Consider the following 20,783-nt stretch of genomic DNA (forward strand, 5'->3'; position numbering starts at 1 on the left):
CAGGCCAACTTTTAGAGAGTTTCTCTGTTCCTTTTATTTTATTTTGTTTCATTTATTTTTAAAATATATTTTATTAATTTTGTACCAAGAGGAAAGGAGAGAGAGAGTTAGAAACATCGATGAGAGAGAGTCATCGATCAGCTGCCTCCTGCACACCTCCTACTGGGGATGTGCCCGCAACCAAGGTACATGCCCTTGACTGGAATCGTTCCTGGGACCTTCCAGTATGCAGGCCGACATTCTATCCACTGAGCCAAACCGGTTCTGGCTTTGGCTATCTAAATTTTAAATGACAGATTGTGAAATAAAAACATGGCAAAATGTTGCCAAGACCGGTTCCCACTGTTACAGCCATAAAATTTGCTTGAAGAATGCCTGACCGACCCCACATTCTGACATGCTCAAATCATCTTCAAAAATTCTCCCTTCCATAGTAAATGATCTCCTCCATCCAGAGTTTCAAGAGCCAGAGAATTCCAATCATAAGGAGCTGAGAAATAGTATTCATAATTTCTCCTGTAATCTTTCTCTGATAGCTGTTTGCACAGGTGACTCTATTAACGGTGAATTAGATATTTCAGTATTAGGACATGGAGGTGGAATGGGGCCATGAAGTCCATTCCTCCAATTTTTCTATTTCTCTCCCAACCCCCAGGGGCGGAGGGTGCAAGGCTTTCTAAAGGGCTCTAGGAAATGAAATACAGCACCTCAAAATGAGAAATAGTTTGAAGGCAAGTTTTTTTCCGTCACTGAGGTTTTTCAAATTTTAACCAAGTTTTTGCCAAACATTCAAGATCTAATGTACCTTCTTCAGGAAGCCAAGGGTTATGTTCTATAACATCAAGCAAAAACTTCAAGAGACTCCCTTCTGAAACTTTTAATTCCTTAAGCACGCAAACCAAAAGTCTATAATAAAGTATATCACCGAATTCTGCCCTTTAACCTGGTTAAAGAAACGTTCCCAACCCTACTTACATGTTGTGACTTCTGAAGCTGAGTATAGGCTTTGCATGCAGTGAAATTTACTACCTGTACAGTGTCCACCCCTCCCTCCCGCTAACTAGTGAACTCTTTTTTTTTCCCCCCCACCTTGCTGATGAAAGTTTGTTTTTTTCGCTCTAGGCGAAGTCTTCTCCAGGGGTCTGCTGAGGCACCAGATGTGAATGATCCCCCCATGTCCCACGTGGCTCAAGGTTCAGCCTCTGGAAGAGGGGCCACATGCAAATGAAGAGACAAGACAAGAAATAATTTGGAAACATTGAGGAACCACGTGGGAGCCCAGCTCAAGAGGTAGGACTCCATGCCTGCCATCCCTTTACTCAATTTTGTGATACACCTACAGCCCTTAGGCAGGCAATTTCCAGTAACAGGCAGATTACCTTCTCCGTAAGGATTTACATGACTGGTAGGGAAGTTGCTTCAGCTACCATAGTCTCAACTAATCAGTGGGTTCATAACTCTGACCTTTGACAGAGCTCAAGAGTCACCAGCCTTCTGGGTTCCTTGTCCACACCTTTCTCCTTGTGAAGACAATGGGGAGCTTCCCGCAGTATGTCAAAGGATTTATCTTCATAAAATAAAAAAATAATAAAAAACCCAAAGAATTTATCTTCATTTATATGTCATACACCATCTGACAATTAGTGGATAGAAGCCCAACAGATATAAATAATGTGACAAAGCTTACTCATTATGCAACCTGACCCAGCATCAGCATTCATACTGGAGAGAGACAAATGTAAACAATTTCCTAAAATCTTTAATCAGCATCCGTAGCTTATTCCTCACATTGGTATTCATTCTAGCAGGAGACCTTAAAACAGAAGAATATGGGAAATCCTATAGTTGGACCTAGAATCTCAGTCAATAGTAGGGATTGTATTTGGATAGAAATCCTACATTCAAGATACAGGAGAGAGGACTTTTGTACAAAATATACAGTTTACAAAAGTCCAAGGAATGTATTCCTTAAAGTGACTTTAAAATGTAAAAACTTGACCCAAGTGTGTAATTGATTATGAATTTAAAGTTTTAATTGATTAATAATTCACACCAGATAGGTACTCAAAATGCCTTTCAGGTATTGCTCTAAATCAGAAGGTTTATTACACAGCGTAATCCCAACTTTAAATATAGTTAGGTAATATTTGTATATTTGAATAAATCAAAAGAATTGATGTTTCCAGAGGTACAATTATTTAAAGTGCTACCTATTTGAAATTGAAATCATTACAGGTATTTGGAAAAAGAAATATTAATGTAATTTTGTTCCGATATCACTTGATATTGCTATATTTTATTCCTGGTGTATGAGTGAAATCATGGGGTTAATGGTTTTTGGCTTAGAGATCTGTGAGCTGTTGTATGGACTTCACTTATGCACATTTTTCATGGAATATTGGATACATTGTAAGGTGCACATTTTTTTCCATTAGAGATTTACACTATTGAATGAATCTTTTAAAATAGTTCTTGAGTTTTATAAATGATTACATCAAAGTTACTTCCTTTTCTGTGCCAATGTTTTTGGATGAAAATTTTAGGAGGGCATTCAATTTGTGGTTTTGATGTTTAGATGAATGGAAGTACACTCAGGACATCTGTGTAATAGCTTTTCCATAATTAAGAGGAATATTGTAATACCAGTGTCGTTGTTGTATCCAAGATGCAGAATTGGCATGAACTCTGCATGTGGAAAGAGGAAACCTTTCCGAGATTGCACTGCTGGCTGAACTCAGAAAAATTAATTATATTTCTTTCATTTCCCATTTTCTGTTCCTCTCTGTTTTTTCACTCTATCTTCTAGGCTGCCATTTTTAAAAAATCTATTTTATCGATTTTTTATAGAGAAGAAGGGAGAGGGATAGAGAGTTAGAAATATCAATCAGCTGCCTCCTGCACACTCCCTACTGGGGATGTGCCCACAATCAAAGTACATGTCTTTGACAGGAATCGAACCTGAGACCTTTCAGTCCACAAGCCGATACACTGAGCCAAACCAGTCAGGGCACTGCCATTCTTTTTGCAGTGCTATGTCCACAGCATAGAAAACTCTTCATCAAGCCCGTGTAGCTTCTGCTCATTTTTTTGGTATGCACTTATGAAATGACTGACATCCGAATTTGGTGATTAGGAGAGAGAAACCAAGATGTCGGCATAGGCAAACACCTAAACTGCTACCTTTCACAACAATTTCAAAACTACAACTGAAAGACAGAACGGACATCATCCAGAACCACAGGAAAGCTGGCTGACTGGAAACTCTACAACTAGAAGGAAAGTAAAAGCACAAGGAGAATTTGAGGAGCTGCAAAAGCCTGAGGTATGGTTACGCGCACTTGTGGAAAGGACAGGGGTGGCTGAGTGCCTGGCTGGTGTTCTCTTGCAGGAAGGAGATAAAAGCTTCGGACTGCTGCTGCAAGCGAAGGAATAGCATGGAAATCTGGAAGGTCGGAAAAGTGTTATTTTTGGGAAAAAGTGTTTTGATCTAGGGAAAAACCGTTTGCCAGTAGCACATGAAGCAGTAGAACCACCTGGTCAAACCATAGACTCATAAGTAATATGGAAATATAGTTAAATTAAGAGAATCCATTTTGGGGTGGTTTTATACAACAGCGAATGCACTTGTAGCACTCTTATTGACTAAATAGTGTCCCCTGAAAATGGATATTTTGACAGCCTAACCCCCAAGATGTCTATTTGGTGATAGGGGGTTTAGTGAGGTCATTAAGGTTATAAGAGGTCAAAAGAGAGTGGGGTCCTATTCTGGTAGAAGTTGGGTCCTTATAAAAGGAGGAGATAGAATAACCTATCTGTACATATTCTTGAAATTTTACTTAGATAATATTATCAAGAAACGATAGTTCAATTTTTTTTCTAAGGCAAATCAACAATTTTTATTTTTGATATGTTTATTCTGGAATAAGTGTTATATTCGAATGCTTGATGAAATAATAAAAATTATATAGTAGAAAAACAGAATTCATGGTGATTTAATTCAAGTGTTGGACACATTTGTTTTAGTAATGAGATTTATAACAATGTTCTTTAAAAGGTTTATTTTTAAGCAATGATATTGTCCTAAATGATCACATGTCTTACTCACCCAAGTCTCATATCCCAGGTCATGTCCCTCTGAAAGGCTCTGGAGCTCAGCCATGTTGTCTTGGTCTCCCTGGTGAATGAGGAAGGGAGCAGAAAGGGCTGCTGGTGCGAATGTGAAATTTTCCATCTACCCAGGGAGAGTTGTGGTTTCACCTTCTAGTTCTTTGTGCTCACACAGAACATTGCAGCTCTTTGGTTAATGAAAGTGCTTACGTAAATTCCAATCACAGTCATGTTCTGGAGTTCAAGCTCCTCCCCACCTACTGCCCCATTTCCTACAGAGTTGCTTCAGCCTCACTACCATCATCTGCCTGCATTACTGGGCGGGGCAAATTACCTCCCTGACAACTCTTTTCAACTGTTGGTTTCCAACACATGTGGAAATCTTTCCGAGTGCTTTCATAACATGTTTAAAGCTAAATGTGTGAGTCACTGACTTCCAAACTTCACCATTGGGAATGGAGAGGATTGTTGACAAGCACACATCACTATCAGAATTTCATTACTAACCATTTCATTCCATTATCAATTTAAAAAAATATACATAAATTTTATTGATTTTGTATAGAGAGGAAGGGAGAGAAATAGAGAGTTAGAAACATCGATGAGAGAGAGTCATTGATCAGCTGCCTCTTGCACACCCCCTACTGGGGATATGCCCACAACCAAGGTACATGCCCTTGACCGGAATCGAACCCAGGACCTTTCAGTCCCCAAGCCGACACTCTATCCATTGAGCCAAACCGGTTTCGGCTCCATTATCAATTTTAAGAATTTCATCACTAACCATTTCATTCCATTATCAATTTTTAGAAGGCAATCCACAGGAATGTCTGAAAGTTGGTGATCACTTTGAACACATCGTTTGCCCCTGTGGATTGTATCCTCTTCCCAGAGAAGGCTCCTGTCTGATGCAGGTGACTTCCATCAGGTTTTACGTTGGGGCATTCCCCTCCATTCCATTGGTATAAGAATCTGCGTTAATCCCCGCTCACAACCACTGACTGACTTGTGTGAGCCTCGTCCCGAGTGGTTCAGAGATCAGAATCTGGAGAAAGCCTGAGCCCAGATGACAGAGATGAGACAGGAAATAAAAATTTGGAAATAATGGAGGCCAGAGGGAAAGTCCACTGCAAGGGGAAGGACTGTCACTGGTGCCCAGGGCTTGCCAGCCTTCTATTCAATTTTGGATACATGTATAGCCCTTAGCCAGGCAATTCCAGTAACCGGCAGACTATCTTAAAGATCAGTAAATATAAGATTTACTCTAAGACTATTTGGTCAGGAAATTGCTTGAGCCCCCATTGTCTCCACTAAACAATCGGTGCATAGCTCTGGCCCTTGTCAGGGCTCCAGGTTCATCAGCATTCCCCACCCCTTGTTTACACTTTTCTGTTAGTGAAGGCAATGGGTAACTTCCAACACTTAATCTTGCTTTGTAAAATGTTTTCAGTGTCAAAAAATGAATGTTCCAACTTACCTATATTTGAAGTATTTTGCCTCTCCTGAATAACTTTTGCTTAAATTACTGTCAAAATTGCATTGACTGGGTAATCAATTGATTGTGTATAATACTTGGATATATTAAGGAATGTCTTTCAGTTCATTTGTATCTGCTTTCTTTAGCATTGCTGTGTCATTTTCACTGTATGACTCACCGTCTTTGTAGAATAGATTGTCTTTATATGTTCATCTGTTTATTATATGTGGTGTGTTTTTTGGCTTCAGGTGGCAATAATAAGGAGTGGTATTTTATTGCCCTGAAGCAATTAAATACTTATATAGGTTAAACATAATCCTCTGACTTACTCTAAATTAAAGGTTTCTAAACAGGTCATATCTTTAAAGTAAAGAAATATTTATAAATCTGAAATGAATATATACATGAAAATACTGGAAAATAATCAAATAAAAGAATGGTAATGGGACTAAGTAAACTGATAATAGTTATTCTTATAACTCTTTTTTAAATGTTGATTTTAAAATAGTCTTGCTTCCCAAATTAAGGAAAACTAACAGGAGACGTTCTCCATTACTATCAATGTCTCATTAACTAGGTTACATGGACTAGAATAGTTAAAATATTCATTTTAAAAAGGTCTTCCTGAACACAAAATACTTCAAAGACCACAACTTACAACTAGAAAAATTTTATCCCTAAAATACGTAAATTAAATTTGTTTCCCATTGTGTTGGATGGAACCTTATCTCAGGTTCCGGACCACCTGGTTCTGTATGGATATCTGGTTCTGTCTCTGAGGCCCACAACCTTAACTCAAGCTGCTTCCTTAACTCAACCTGCCTCTCTGTTCAGATGGGGAGACAGGGAGGGGCTGAGAGAGCAGGCTGCCCTTCCCCTCCCCCCTCCTCACAGGGTTTAAGGATCCAGGAAAATCAGAGGCAGAAAGTTTCCGTTTCAAACCCAAGACTTCCCTGTGAGAATGTGTTACCGGCCTGTGAAGATCCTGGGAAAGACACCTCCCTGGGGCCTGTGCAGCTGAAGGGCAGGCCAGCCAGGAGCTCTGAGCACAGCCTCTGGGATCTGGAAACTTCTGTGTGAATTCCAGATTCCTCCTCCTCTCTGTATGCTTCTGCCACAGCTGCCTTTACTCGCTGGCACCCTAACAGAAGAACAGCCCGTCTATGTGGGGAGCCTCGTGCCATCAGAGGGTACCAGGCCCTCTCCTCCCTTTCAAGAAGCAAAATCCCCGCCCTCTGCTCCTGTCTCTTCTCTCTCTTTTTTTTTTTTTTTTTTTTTAATATATTTTATTGATTTTTCACAGAGAGGAAGAGAGAGGGATAGAGAGTTAGAAACATCTATGAGAGAGAATCATCGATCAGCTGCCCCTTGCACACCCCCCACTGGGGATGCGCCCACAACCAAGGTACATGCCCTTGCCGGGAACCGAACCCGGGACCCTTCAGTCCGCAGGCCGACGCTCTATCCACTGAGCCAAACCGGTCCCAGCTCTTCTCTCCTTGTGAATCCTGTCACAGCCGCGCCACCAGCCAAACCCCAACAATGACGGGAACTCCCCCAGGAAGGGCTGTCCCTGTGGGAGGAGGGGCGGGGCCCAGGCTCCGCCCCCTACCTCTGGCCCCGCCCAGGCCCGGCCCCGCCCCCACCGCGGAGCCGCTCCGCTCTGGCCCCGCCCCCGCAGGGAGGCGCATGCGCAGTGCTGGCAGCCGGAAGCGGCTGCGGAGGGGCCGGTGGCGGCTCCCTGAGGCGGTGTCTGTGCTTTAAAGCCGCTGCTCCCGGCCCCTCCCCGCAGGGCGGGCTGAGGGCGCTGCGGGCGCTGAAGTCCGTGTGGGAGCCCCGCCCGGAGCCCCTCCCGGCGGTGAGTGCGCGTCCCGGGTATGCGCAGCGGAGGCGCCGCGTTCCTCTGGGGAAACTGAGGCCCGGCCCGCGGTCTGTCCGCCTCTGGCTGAGGGCCCGCCCGCCGCGTGGTTTTCCCGCCGAAAACCGTCCCCGGGGCCGCCGGTGCCCCCGCGGGGCTGGAGGTCTGGTCAGCGGTTCCCGCCCTTTGCCCTCCCCCGCCCGGCGCTTCCCGCCCAAAGAGCCCGGATGGCCCCGGCCTGGGGGTCTGCGCCCGCCCTCCTAGTGAGAGGGCAGGGCGGGGTAAGAGGGCAGGCGGGGCGAGAGGGCAGGGTGGGGCGGGTCCAGCTCCAGGTAACTGGACCCTAGGCCCAACCCAACCAATCAGGTCAGCCAAGGTTGAGGCACCACCCTCCCTATAAAACCCATTGATATGTTAAATTCTTCCTCTTTCTTGCTCTTGCCCTCATTGGTGTAGGTGAGACTGGGCTCGGACTAGTCCGAAATAAATACAGGCTTTCTGCAATTGCATCGGATTCGGCTCCCTGGTAGTCTTTGGGGTTGATGACACTTGGGCACAACACCTAGGCCCCCCCATTAATCAGGTCTGAGTGCCAGGGGGCCAGTGCCATGGGGTGGGCTCGGGGAGAACGCGGTGTCCCCGGAAGAGGGACCTGCCCCAGGGAGGGCTTTGTGGGAGCGGGGACTGCGGGGCGGGGCCGGGCTGGGGGGCAGGAGAGGGAGGGGAGAGACAGACCCGGGGAGGAGGAGGGCGGGGAGGGGTCCACAGAGGATGGGGGAGCAGCACGGAGGCAGCCAGCTGTGGGGAGCAGGACAGACTGTAATAGGCAACAGCGGGCACACGGGCGCGGGGAGGGAAAGAGCAGACGTGTGTGGAGATGGGAGCAGAGAGACCAGGAGAGAGAGCCCCGGAAGGCAAATGGGCTTCAGGAGTCTCATGGTACAGGTTTAGGGATGGAAATAGAGAAAAGGGGAGGAAGAGCAGGGAGGGGAGGAGGACACAGGAAAGGACCACGGTGGAGAGAAAGTGAACAGGGAGACAGAGACAGACCCATAGACAGAAATACATAACAGTGGGAGGAGGGGAACCCTGATGTGGGTGAGGGGTGAGCTAATGAGTTGTGGATGATTTAGTTTTGTATTGGTTTGTGGAGATGTGTGTGTGTGTGTATTTTTTTAAATATATATTTTTCCCTATAGCAGTGGTCGGCAAACTGGGGCTCTCGAGTCACATGCGGCTCTTTGGCCCCTTGAGTTTTTAGCATAGGCCAGCTTAGGAATACCCTAATTAAGTTAATAACAATGTACCTACCTATATAGTTTAAGTTTAAAAAAATTGGCTCTCAAAAGAAATTTCAATCGTTGTACTGTTGATATTTGGCTCTGTTGATTAATGAGTTTGCTGACCACTGCCCTAGAGGCAAGGAGGGAGAGAGAGATAAAAAAATCAATGACTAGAGATAATCATTGATCAGCTGCCACCTGCATGCTCCTAACTGGGGATGTAAAATGCAATCTGGCTATATGCTCTGACTAGGAATCTAACTGTGACCTGGTTCATAGGTCCAAGCTCAACTGCTGAGATATGCCACCTAGGTGTGCCTATATATTTACTTTGACAACTGAATTGTTTTAGTTATGCAAATTTGAATGAGAATGACATATCTCTAGTTTATAAAGCTTGGGAGTCCCATATAATAAAGAGGTACTTTGCAAATTGACTGTCACACCCTCACAAGAGGGCCACCCCCATGTGGTGAAAAGATGGGCATGGCCATGTCATCACAAGATAGCCACTACAAGATAGCTGGCAGGGGAGGGCTGTTGGGGGCAACCTGGCCAGCAGGGGAGGGCAGTTGGGCATGATCAGATGTGCAGGGGAGGGCAGTTAGGGGTGACTAGGCTGCCAGGGAAAGGCAGTTAGGGGCGACTAGCCCAGAAAGGGAGCACAGTTGGAGGCTACTGGGCTGGCAGTTAGGGGCGACATGGTTAGCAGAGAGGTCATTTGGGGGCTATTGGGCTGGCAGGAGAGCAACCGGATTACTCACACTGGCAGGGAAGTGGTTAGGGGGTGATCAGGCTGGCAGGTAGAAGCAGTTAGGGGCAATTAGGCAGACAGGCGAGTGGTTGGGAGCCAGCAGTCCCAGATTGTGAGAGTGATGTCCAACTGCCTGGGATCGGGCCCAAAGCGGCAGTTGGACGTCCCCTGTGGGATCTCAGATTGAAGAGGGTGCAAACTGGTCTGAGAGACACCACACGCGTGCCCCCACCCCCACCTCGTGTAGGAATTTTGTGCACCAGTTTTATAATAATTTTCTTCCAATGCAACCCTTATTCACTCAGAGGTGAGAGACTTATCTCTTGGTTATGGGTCCTTTGTCATTTCCTGGGATGGCAAAGACTAGGGTGCCCTGTGTCTGTCACCATGTGATGCTTTTTCTTTTTTTTTCTTTTTTTTTTTTTTTTTACATATTTTATTGATTTTTTACAGAGAGGAAGGGAGAGAGATAGAGAGTTAGAAACATCGATGAGAGTCATCGATCAGCTGCCTCTTGCACACCCCCTACTGGGGATATGCCTGCAACCAAGGTACATGCCCTTGACCGGAATCGAACCCGGGACCCTTCAGTCCCCAAGCCGACGCTCTATCCATTGAGCCAAACCGGTCTTGGCTCTTTTCTTTTTTTAAAAAAAATATTTTATTGATTTTTTTACAGAGAGGGAAGGGAGAGGGATAGAGAGTTAGAAACATCAATGAGAGAGAAACATCTATCAGATGCTCCTTGCACGGCCCCTCCTGGGATGTGCCTGCAATCAAGGTACTTGCCCTTGAGTGGAATCTAACCTGGGACACTTGAGTCCGCAGGCTGACGTGCTATCCAATGAGCCAAACTGATTAGGGCCATGTGATGCTTTTTCAATGAATATTAGAAGGCTTAGCTTTGTTGCTGTGGTGTTTTTTGCGTGTGTGTGTGTGTGTGTGTGTGTGTGTGTGTGTGTGTGTGGTTTCATTGATGCATTTACTTTTTCAATGTCTGACATTTAATTTATTTTAAAACATCCAGAGATAAATCCTCTGTGTCTTCTCAGATCCCCCGAGGAGCTTTAAGAAAAGCCCGCAGGGGCACTTTCCCCCGTGGAGGAGGACAGCTGCTCTGGGCGGGTCATCCTTGGTTACTGAGGTGCCCCGGGGGATGGAAGGTGAGGACAGGGATTAGCCAGAGGTTTGCAGGATGTCTTCATAAGAGTGAGGTGAAGGTTTGTTCAGGGGAATAAAGTGGTGTTCTGTTTGGTTTGGGGGCTCAGGACAGCAGCTCACATTCTTATGTCTGTGGGAGTTTGTGGATGTCTTTGAGAGGAGAGACACATGAAGACAGACTAAAACATCTCATAGTGCTGAAACGGGTTTGGCTCAGTGGATAGAGCATCAGTCTGAGGATTGAAGGGTCCCAGGTTCGATTCCGGTCAAGGGCATGTACCTTGGTTGCGGGCACATCCCCAGTAGGGGGCGTGCAGGAGGTGGCTGATCGATAACTCTCTCTCTTCGATGTTTCTGACTCTTATTTCTCTCCCTTCCTCTCTGTAAAAAATCAATAAAGTATATTTTTTAAAAATTAAAAAAAATTTAAAAAATAAAATAAAACACCTCATAGTGTGATTTCTATTGTTCCTGACTCTCTCCTTTGACAATGGTTTGAAGGGGTGGCCTTTTCTGCATTTTCAGGTCCTTCTGATTGTATGTGTGCGGTGAACTGATTAAGAGTCTATGCTGACACCTTTGAAGGCACATTCTGTGACTCCTCAACATAGTGTCACCTGAGAAAACAACCCAGACCCTGATCAGGTCCAGGAGCAAATGGCTGCTTCTCAGGTAAAAGATGTGTCCTATGTCAGAGGCTGTGTTTGCTTTTCTCTAACATGTGGTGATTCATTTCTCTATTTCTGTTGTTCTTGCCTTTGCAGGTTGTTTTTCTTTCCTTATTTCATTACTTTGTTCATTACGAGAGGTCTTGTGCACAAAATTCATGCAAGGGGGTAGAGGGTCCCTCAGCCTTTCCTGCACCCGCGTGCACTCTGGGACCCTTTGGGGGATGTCCAACAACTGGCAATTGGACAACCCTCTTGCAATGCAGGATGTTGCATGCTCCGGTTACCATACTTTTCATACAATGGAAAGGCTTCTTGCTGTCATATGGGCAGCTACATTTTTTTTGCCCTGATTATAAAAAGTAGTGCATAATATGATCCTTCTTTGGCAGTACTATCATTTTCCTCATCTTATGGGTCGAAGAACTAAAGGAGAGAGAAGTTACATAATTGGCTATGTCACACAGTTATAAGTTATGAGAATCAGGGTTGACCACAAAATCTATAAGCTAGAGTCCAGTCGTGTCAATGCTGCATCATCCTGTTTTTTCAGTGTTAGAGTAGCCTTTCTCACTTTTAATTTTTAAATCTAAGAGACTGATCCTAATATATGGGGTCGGGTCCCTAAGCCTGGCCGGCAATCATGGCCGATCTGTGGGGTGACTGATGGGGCCATTGGTGAGTCTCCACTAGCACCCGCCTTGGGTGGTGGTCAGGGGCCGCCTGCTGTCCATTCCCACCCTCTGCCACCATAGCAACCGGTCTCCCTTTCAATGAGCAGATGCTCTACTGAGAACACTCAGGGCACAGATGCTCCTGTGTTGAACAACTGCCCCCTGGTTGTCAGTTTATGTCATAACAACTGGTTGTTCCCCAGGTTGGTTGATTTGCCTATTTAGAGTTTTATATAGGATAGTCAATGTCAACAGTTTCTGTATTTCTCTCTTTTTTGTGTGTGTTTTCTTTTTCTTTTTCTTTTTTTACCTCTCTTTTTAAAAATATATCTTATTGATTTCGGAATGGAAAGGAGAGGGGATAGAGACAGAAATACCAATCAGGATGGAGAATCATTGATCACCTGCCTCTTGCACCCCATACTGCACTGGGTATCAAGTCTGAAACCTGACCAGGAATCCAACCAGGTGCCCTGACCAGGAATTCAACCCTAACCTCTTGGTTCATAAGTCAACCCTCTACCTCTCAGCCACACTGGGCCAGCTATAATTTCTTCCTTTGTCCATTGGCTTGTCTGTATTCATTTTGATAGCAGGAAGCATTCCCACATTTATTTAGTGACTTTCAACTAATCAGAACATCCCTTTTGTGACAGATAAAGCTTGGAAGGCAGCCATGTCTAACATCCCTACTGGGATGGGTCAGAGGCTCACATATCACTGAAGAAGGCAAATGAAGGTCTTAGGTTCAAGTGGCTGCAGCATCAGCTCTAGAACATGGGTAAGAAGATGCACATCTTCTCAGAATAACTCAGAACTTTCTGAATAGAAAGGCAAATAGGAGAGACTTGCTCACTGGATTAGTGTGAAATCCTTGATAGATAAATGTACTATTGTTAGTTTACAGAACATGAGAGATACAGTGGATTAACACTTGCAAAAATTAAAGTTTGTGATAATTTCGGCAAAATTATTCCTTTATTGATGTATTTTTGCCAGTAATATGTCACAGCAGGGATGACCTGACCTTCTGTGGTCTCAGTCACCTTATACTTATTATTCAGTCCACCTGGTGTTCATGTGACAGAGGTGCTCCCTCACTATAGAGTTAGTAGTCTCCCTTTCTCAGTAATAAGGGTGTAATAGACATTTAATAAAGTTGTGCAAATACTATCACTTTTTTGTATTTCCTAGAAAGTTTTCAAGAATGATATTGTATATCCAGTTTCATTAAATTTATACCACATAGTATATGTAATGGTGCATAAGAGGAGAAACCAAGATGGCGGCATAGGTAAACGCCTAACTGCACTCTTGCACAACAATTTCAAAAAAAATACAACTAGCTGAAACCAGTTTGGCTCAGTGGATAGAGTGTTGGCCTGAGGACTCAAGGGTCCCGGGTTCGATTCCGGTCAAGGGCATGTACCTTGGTTGCGGGCACATCCCCCGTAGTGGGTGTGCAAAAGGCAGCTGATCAGTGTTTCTTACTTTCTATCCCTCTCAACTTCCTCTCTATGAAAAATCAATAAAATATATATTTTTTAAAAATACAAATAAATACAAAATGGACATTATCCAGAACTACAGGAAAGTTGACTAACTGGAAATTCTACAACTAGATGGAATGAGAAAACCAGAAGGAAAATCAGAGGAGCTGTAAAAGCCTAAGGTACAGAGACACGGTGTGCATGTGGGAGAGGACTGAGCTGGAGAGGAGGGGGCAGCGTTCCCTAGTGGGAAGGAGATAAAAAGCTCGGACTGTGCTGAACCCCAGTTCCAACTGTACTGAACCCCAGTTCTGGGTGAGACCCTGGGGACCCAGGCTCATACAGAGGGAACTAGGCTGTAAGGCGGAAATTCAGTGGAGTCGTGAAAGGCAGAGTCCCGGAGACGTGCATGCTGCGCGCAGAGGACGGACTGTTGACTGTGCCGCTGGATTGCCCTAGCGGGAAGGAGACAAAAGCTCCAGACTGCACTGAACCCTACTTCCAGCTGCACTGAACCCCAGTTCCAGACTAATTGCGGGAGAGACTAGACTGTCTGGTAGCGGGTGTAACTTGAGGGCACCTTTCTCTCACAGGTGCTTGCAGCAAGTACCAAAGCAGCGAGTACCTAAGGACACTGAGGAACAGTGAGAGTCGGGAACCTCATAGGGCAGAGCTGAGGGGAAGCCAAGGCTGGAAGCTCCATTCAAACTCCGCCCCATCCAATCTGAGCACAGAGGCTTTTGCAATTTTCCAAGTCTAGTCAAATAAGGCTGTCTCCCGGCATAGACACAGCTGATCCTCACAGCCAATTGGCCTGGAGGTCAGGTCCTCCCAGAGATAACAACAACAATCAAGATTTAACTACAATAAGGCTGTACACACAGTACACAAAGGGGTGCACCAAGAGTGTCCACCTCAGGTTACTTGGAGGCTGACCCACTGAACCATATAGGACACCTTAGCACACAAAGCCACCCTACTGACCCAGGGAAGCAGCGAAAATGCCGAGACAAGGAAATAGATCACAAATGAAAGAAATGGAGGACAAGTGACTGGATATAGAGTTCAAAACCAGAGGACACTCCTCCCCAGAAACAAGAAGACAGGAGAATCCCGAAAGTTGAAGAAAATGTAAGAAACCTCTGGGACAACTTCAAGCGAACCAACATCAGAATTATGGGGGTCCCAGAAGATGAGAGAGAGCGAGATATCAAAAACATACTGAAAGAAATAGTGACAGAAAACTTCCCCCACCTGGTGAAAGAATTAGACTTACAAGTCCAGGAAGCACACAGAACTCCAAACAAAAGGGATCCAAAAAAGACCACACCAAGACAAATCATAATTAAAATTCCAAGAGCAAAAGACAAAGAGAGAATATTAAAAGCAGCAAGAGCAAAGCAGGCAGTTACCTATAAAGGAGCATCTATACGATTGTCAGCTGATTTCTCAACAGAAACCATGCAGGCCAGATGGGAATGGCAAGAAATATTCAAGGTGATGAATAGTAAGTACCTACAGCCCAAAATACTCTACCCAGCAAAGCTATCACTCAGAATCAAAGGCCAGATAAAGAGCTTCACAAATAAAAAAAAGCTTGAGTGCATCACTGCCAAGGGAATTAAAAAATCTGATGGACAATATTAACTGGTGAATATAAAAGAATCAGAGGTATGGAAGGGGAGTGGACTGACAATTCTTGGGGGGAAAGGGGAGTAGGGGGTGCTGGAAGAGACTGAACATAAACTGTGCACCTATGGATAAGGACAGTGGGGGGGGGAGTGAGGAAAGGGCAGAGGGTGGGGTGGGAACCTGGTGGAGGGGAGCAATGGAGGGGGGAAAAATGAGGAACATTTGTAATAATATGAACAATAAAGAGTTATTTAAAAATAAAAATAAATAAATGATGCACAAAAATTTTGAAAGAAATGTGCTAATAAGAAAAATTAGTTTACCAAGCTGTTGTGGATCAATGGTGGAAGATTTGATTCCTGGTCCAGGGCAAGTAAGTTATAGGTACTTGTGGTAGGCAACCAATACATATGTCTTTGTCTCTCACATTGATGTGTGTCTCTCTCTCTATCTCTTTATCTCTCTTTCTCTCCTTTCCCTTTCATGCCTCAACCTTCCTGCCTTCCCCTCCCCAAAAATCCATGGAAAAAAATCTCCTGAGGTGAGGATTTACAACCATAAAAGGAAACAAAAGATCTAACTTGTTTTTATATCTTTATGTTTCTCTCATTATTTTCATAAAACACAAAGTGGATCATACACAAATACATCCATGAGACTTACAAAATCAATAAATCATCTCGATTTCATAGTTGTAAAATGTGTGTCTCTGCGCCTAAACTGTTAACTTTATTTCAGATATTTTTTTCTCCCCCTCCCCCAAAGTACATTTTTATGGATTTCAGAGAAAAACAGAGGTAGAGAGAGAGAGAAACATCACTGATGAGAGGGAATCATTGATAAGCTGCCTTCTATACAACCTACATTGGGGATTGAACCCTCATACTGGTTGTATGTCCAGATCTGGAATGAAACCAGTGACCTTTTGGTACATGGGTTAGCAGGCAACTCTGAGCCACACCAGCTGGACCAGGCAGAATAATCTTGTTTTAAGATTACTCATAGTCGCCAAAACCGGTTTGGCTCAGTGGTAGAGCATCGGTCTGCGGACTGAAAGGTCCCAGGTTTGATTCCGGTCAAAGTCATGTACATTGGTTGCGGGCACATTCCCTTTGAGGGTGTGCAAGAGGCAGCTGGTCGATGTTTCTCTCTCATCGACGTTTCTAGCTCTCCATCTCTCTCCCTTCCTCTCTGTAAAAAATCAATAAAATATATTTAAAAATAAAAAAAGATTACTCATAGTAACTTTTCCACTAGGATTATGGTTCCTATATGTGCTATTCCATGAGAAATGAATTGCATTAACATACCCTTTTAGTTTAAAGTTCTGTATGAAATTTTTTCTCTGTTTTCACTTTCTCTGGATCAGAAACATTGAAATCACAAGTAAAAAGTGAGCCTGTTACATATGTGGAATCACAAGTACCATCTCAGAACCTGGATCACAATCTATATTTATACAAAAGTTCGTTTCCTTGTGGTCTGTTTTACACTTGAGAAGAAGTCCATATATTTCCAACCAGCATGGCATTTCTTGCTGAGAAATATACACCACTTACCCTGAGTGATGGAAATACGGTACTCAGAAATCCAGGTTCCTGTGTACATTATTTAATTCTTTAAAAATATATTGTTATTGCCCTAACTGTTTTGGCTCAGTGGATAGAGTGTCGGCCTGCAGACTGAAGGGTCCCAGGTTCGATTCTGCTCGAGGGCACGTACCTTGGTTGCGGGCACATTCCCAGTAGGAGGTGTGCAGGAGGTAGCTGATCGATGTTTCTCATTGATGTTTTTAACTCTCTATCCCTCTTACTTCCTCTCTGTAAAAAATCAATGAAATATATTTTTCAAAATTTTAAAATTGTTTTTAGAGAGGAAAAGAGAGGGGATATGAGAGAGAGAGAGATAGAAACATCAATGATGAGAGTCAAAGATCAACTGCCTCCTGCATACTCCCAGAAGGACGCAGCCCGCAACCCAGGCATGTGCCCTTGACTAGAATCAAATCTGGGACCCTTCATGTCCTAGGCTAGCATGCCTTAATTTTAAAGTTTATTTTCCTGAAACATAATTGTACCGTGGATTTGTGGGCATGTGTTATCCTCATGTGTCGGTGTTAGAAAACACATCAGAGAATGTTCACTGGGGAAAAGTGATCCATTGAATAATTCAAGATACTCCCCTAGGTTCAAACCTCTTCTCCTGACACTGTTTTCATGTTGGGTGACATGGTGATCTCTTCTGGTGACCTCTGGTAACTGTCTTTTCTTTCAGGGACCGTTGTCCTTCGGGGATGTGGCCATAGACTTCTCTCAGGAGGAGTGGGAGTGCCTGGACCCAGCTCAGCGGAAGTTGTACCTGGATGTGATGTTGGAGAACTGCAGCAACCTGGCCTCCCTGGGTGAGGGTGACTTCCTTCCCGAGTTAATACTCCACCCACAGGGCTTGGTTTCCTATGTTATTTTAACCTCTCTAAGGCCTTCAGCGGAGGGCAGTTAGGGACAACTGGGTCAGCAGGGGAGGGCAGTTGGGGGTTACAGGGCTACGGAGGGAGCACATTTGGGGGTTACCAGGTCTGCAGGGGAGGGCAGTAGGCGGCAGTCAGGCCAACAGGGGAACAGTTAGGCATCGATCAAGCTGGCAGGCAGAAACGGTTAGGGGCAATCAGGCAGGCAGGTAGGTGAGCGTGTGGGAACCAGCACACCCGACTTGGTGAGGGTGATGTCTTACAGGGATTGGGCCTAAACCAGTAGTCAGAAAGCCCCCCAAGGGGTCCCAGGTTGGATAGGGTGCAGACTGGGCTGAAGGACACAGGCCCCCAGTGCAAGAATTTTATGCACTGAGCATCTAATGTGTTTATAATCTTGCTGCATGAATGTTGTCATTTCTCCACTTCATTGGTATTACTTTTTTTTTTTTTTAATGGATGATTGGCATTCTGTTAGGTGTTTGGTGGTATTTCATGGAGGTGTCCATTGCATTTCTCTGGTGATAAATGAGTTGAACTTCATTTAATATGTCTATTGTGCATCTTTATGTTCTGTTTGTGAAATGACCATTCAGGTCCTCTGTCCATTTTTCAATAATGTTGTTTGTCTCATTGGTATTAAGCTGTGTGAATTCCTCACATAATTTGTATCTTTATTTAGGATGTAACATTGCTGGGCTGTTGTTTTTGTTATTTTATAGTTTCTTTTGTTATGCCAAACTTATTCTTTTGTAGTCTCATTTCTTTATTTTTTAACTTTTTTGTTATGCCTAGGAAGATATATGCAAACCAGTATTTTTTAAGAGTGATGGTAAAGTTCATTGATAATGCTGACAGTGTTTTCATGGTTTCAGGTCTTATATTTTAGTTCCACGCTGAGTTCATTTTAGTTCGTGGCCTATGAACGGGATCTAGTTTTATTATTTTTGCATGTATCTGTTCCATTTTGTCTCCCTACTTGATGAAAAATCTGTCTTTATCTATTGTGTGTTCTTGCCTTCTATCTTGTAAAGTAGTTAACCATATAGCTTTGGACATTTTTAAAGTTGTGCTACTTCCTTTTTCATGTTGACTTTTAAAAGGTGTTCATATATTTGGAATATTAACTACTTATCAGGTAATCTGCTTTGTAGAAATTTTTTTTTCACATTTCACAGCTTGTATTTTTTTTAAAAATATATTTTATTGATTTTTTACAGAGAAGAAGGGAGAGAGATAGAGAGCTAGAAACGTCGATGATAGAGAAACATCGACCAGCTGCCTCCTGCACACCCCCTACCAGGGATGTGCCCGCAACCAAGGTACATGCCCTTGACCGGAATCAAACCCGGGACCCTTCAGTCTGCAGACCGAAGCTCTACCACTGAACCAAACTAGTTTCGGCACAGCTTGTATTTTTAATGCACTAAGAATTTGCTTTAATGTGAAGTTATTTTTATTTGGTGTGTAATGCCTTTTGATTATTTTGATTACCTTTCCATTCAGTGCTACAATATAAAATCAAATGTCATAAAAACTTTCCTATATGCCTTAGGCAGATAGGCTTAGTGGATAGAATGTGGGCCTGTGGACTGAAGGGTCCCAGGTTCTATTCCAATCAAGGGAACATGACTAGGATGCAGGCTTAATCCTCAGTAGGGGCATTGCAGGAGGCATTTGTATGTCACTTTCTCCAGTTGTCAGGATCTTAAATGATTTTTTTATATAAGCTATCTAATACTTTTTGGTATCTTCTTGGAGGTCGACTTGTTAGTGTCTTAGGAATTTCTTAAATTCTCTTTATATTTCCACATGTTTGTTGTGTTTTCTTAATCAAAATTTTAATGAATTTTTTTTTTTTTATGAAATATAAGTTCTTTGTTTTTTTTATTTTGGATTTTATTTAAATTTTGATGAAATATGTACAAGTTCTTTGATTATTTTATTTTCAGAGAAAAGAGATAGAAATACCAGTGAATAGAGAGAATCATCGGTCAGCTGTCTCCTACATGATGGGGGTCTAGCCTTCAACTCAGGCCTGTGCCTTACCATGGAACCAAAGTTTGACCACTTGGTTCATAGATCGAAGCTCAACCACTGAGCCACCATTTTATGGAAAATTCTTTGATGGTCTAAGTTGAAAATGTCTTTTGTTATTTAGTCTACTGTATTTTTTTTTTAAATAAGTTTTTATTGTTCATATTATTACAAATGTTCCTTCCCCCTCACCCCCACCATTCCTCTCCTCCATCAGGTTCCCACCCCACACTCTGCCCTTTCAGCACTCCCCATTGTCCTCATCCATAGGTGCACAGTTTATGTTCAGTCTCTTCCCACATCCCCCTATCTCCTTTTCCCCAAGAATCGTCAGTTCACTCCCCTTCCATACCTCTGATTCTATTATATTCAACAATTAATATGTTCATCAGATTTTTTTTTTTAATTTCCTTGGTTTTTAGATTCACTTGTTGATAGTTATGTATTTGTTGTTCATAATTTTTATCTTTATTTACTTTCTCTTCTGAAAGAACTCCCTTTAGCTTTTTTTTATTAGTGAAGCTCTTTATCTGACCTTCGATTCTGAGTGATAGCTTTGCTGGATAGATTATCCTTGGCTGTAGGTTCTTACTATTCATCACCTTGAATATTTCTTGCCATTCCCGACTGGCCTGCATGGTTTCTGTTGAGAAATCAGCTGACAATCGTATAGGTGCTCCTTTATAGGTAACTACCTTCTTTTCTCTTGCTGCTTTTAATATTCTCTCTTTGTCTTTTGCTCTTGGAATTTTAATTATGATGTGTCTTGGTGTGGTCCTCTTTGGATTCCTTTTGTTTGGAGTTCTGTGTGCTTCCTGGACTTGTAAGTCTAATTCTTTCACCAGGTGGGGGAAGTTTTCTGTCACTATTTCTTTCAGTATGTTTTTGATATCTTGCTCTCTTTCATGTTCTGGGACCCCCATAATTCTGATGTTGGTTTGCTTGAAGTTGTCCCAGAGGTCTCTTACATTATCTTCAATTTTCTGGATTCTCTTGCCTTCTAGCTTATGTGGAGGAGTATCTTCTGGCTCTTTATATTACAAATCTTTGACTTGATTCTTGCGGTCTTCCATTCTGTTTTTAGGACTCTGTATAATATTTTTTATTTCAGTCAATGTATTCTTTATTTCTTGTTGATCCCTTATCATTTCTTGTTGACTCCTTATTAATTCTAG

At 43.3% G+C, this 20,783-nt stretch overlaps 2 protein-coding genes across 10 annotated transcripts in view; both read left to right on the plus strand.

The window, feature by feature from the left end:
• The window catches only part of LOC311633330 (zinc finger protein 560-like), a gene marked incomplete at its 3' end in the record, with an annotated part of 186,707 nt that extends 180,682 nt beyond the window's left edge, over positions 1–6,025 (plus strand). For 2 of the 3 annotated variants that reach the window (XM_084905841.1, XM_084905843.1), the window contains exon 6: positions 1,123–6,025. In XM_084905841.1, coding sequence (XP_084761967.1) covers positions 1,123–1,228 — 106 coding nt within the window. The remainder of the gene's footprint in view (positions 1–1,122) is intronic. The other variant, XR_014796954.1, reaches the window with a different exon arrangement.
• Positions 1–20,783, plus strand: part of LOC311633328 (uncharacterized protein) — a 164,584-nt gene that overhangs the window by 70,770 nt on the left and 73,031 nt on the right. For 2 of the 7 annotated variants that reach the window (XM_084905823.1, XM_084905817.1), the window contains exons 1-4: positions 7,292–7,442; positions 11,226–11,312; positions 12,639–12,763; positions 17,379–17,505. In XM_084905823.1, coding sequence (XP_084761949.1) covers positions 12,716–12,763; positions 17,379–17,505 — 175 coding nt within the window. In that variant the 5' untranslated portion in view covers positions 7,292–7,442; positions 11,226–11,312; positions 12,639–12,715. Of the gene's footprint in view, positions 1–7,291; positions 7,443–11,165; positions 11,313–12,638; positions 12,764–17,378; positions 17,506–20,783 lie in introns of those variants that run through there. The other 5 variants (XM_084905821.1, XM_084905822.1, XM_084905818.1 and 2 more) reach the window with 4 other exon arrangements.

The sequence above is a fragment of the Pipistrellus hanaki genome (assembly GCF_964339955.1).
Source record: "Pipistrellus hanaki genome assembly, chromosome: 15".
NCBI classification, from domain to species: Eukaryota; Metazoa; Chordata; class Mammalia; order Chiroptera; family Vespertilionidae; genus Pipistrellus; species Pipistrellus hanaki.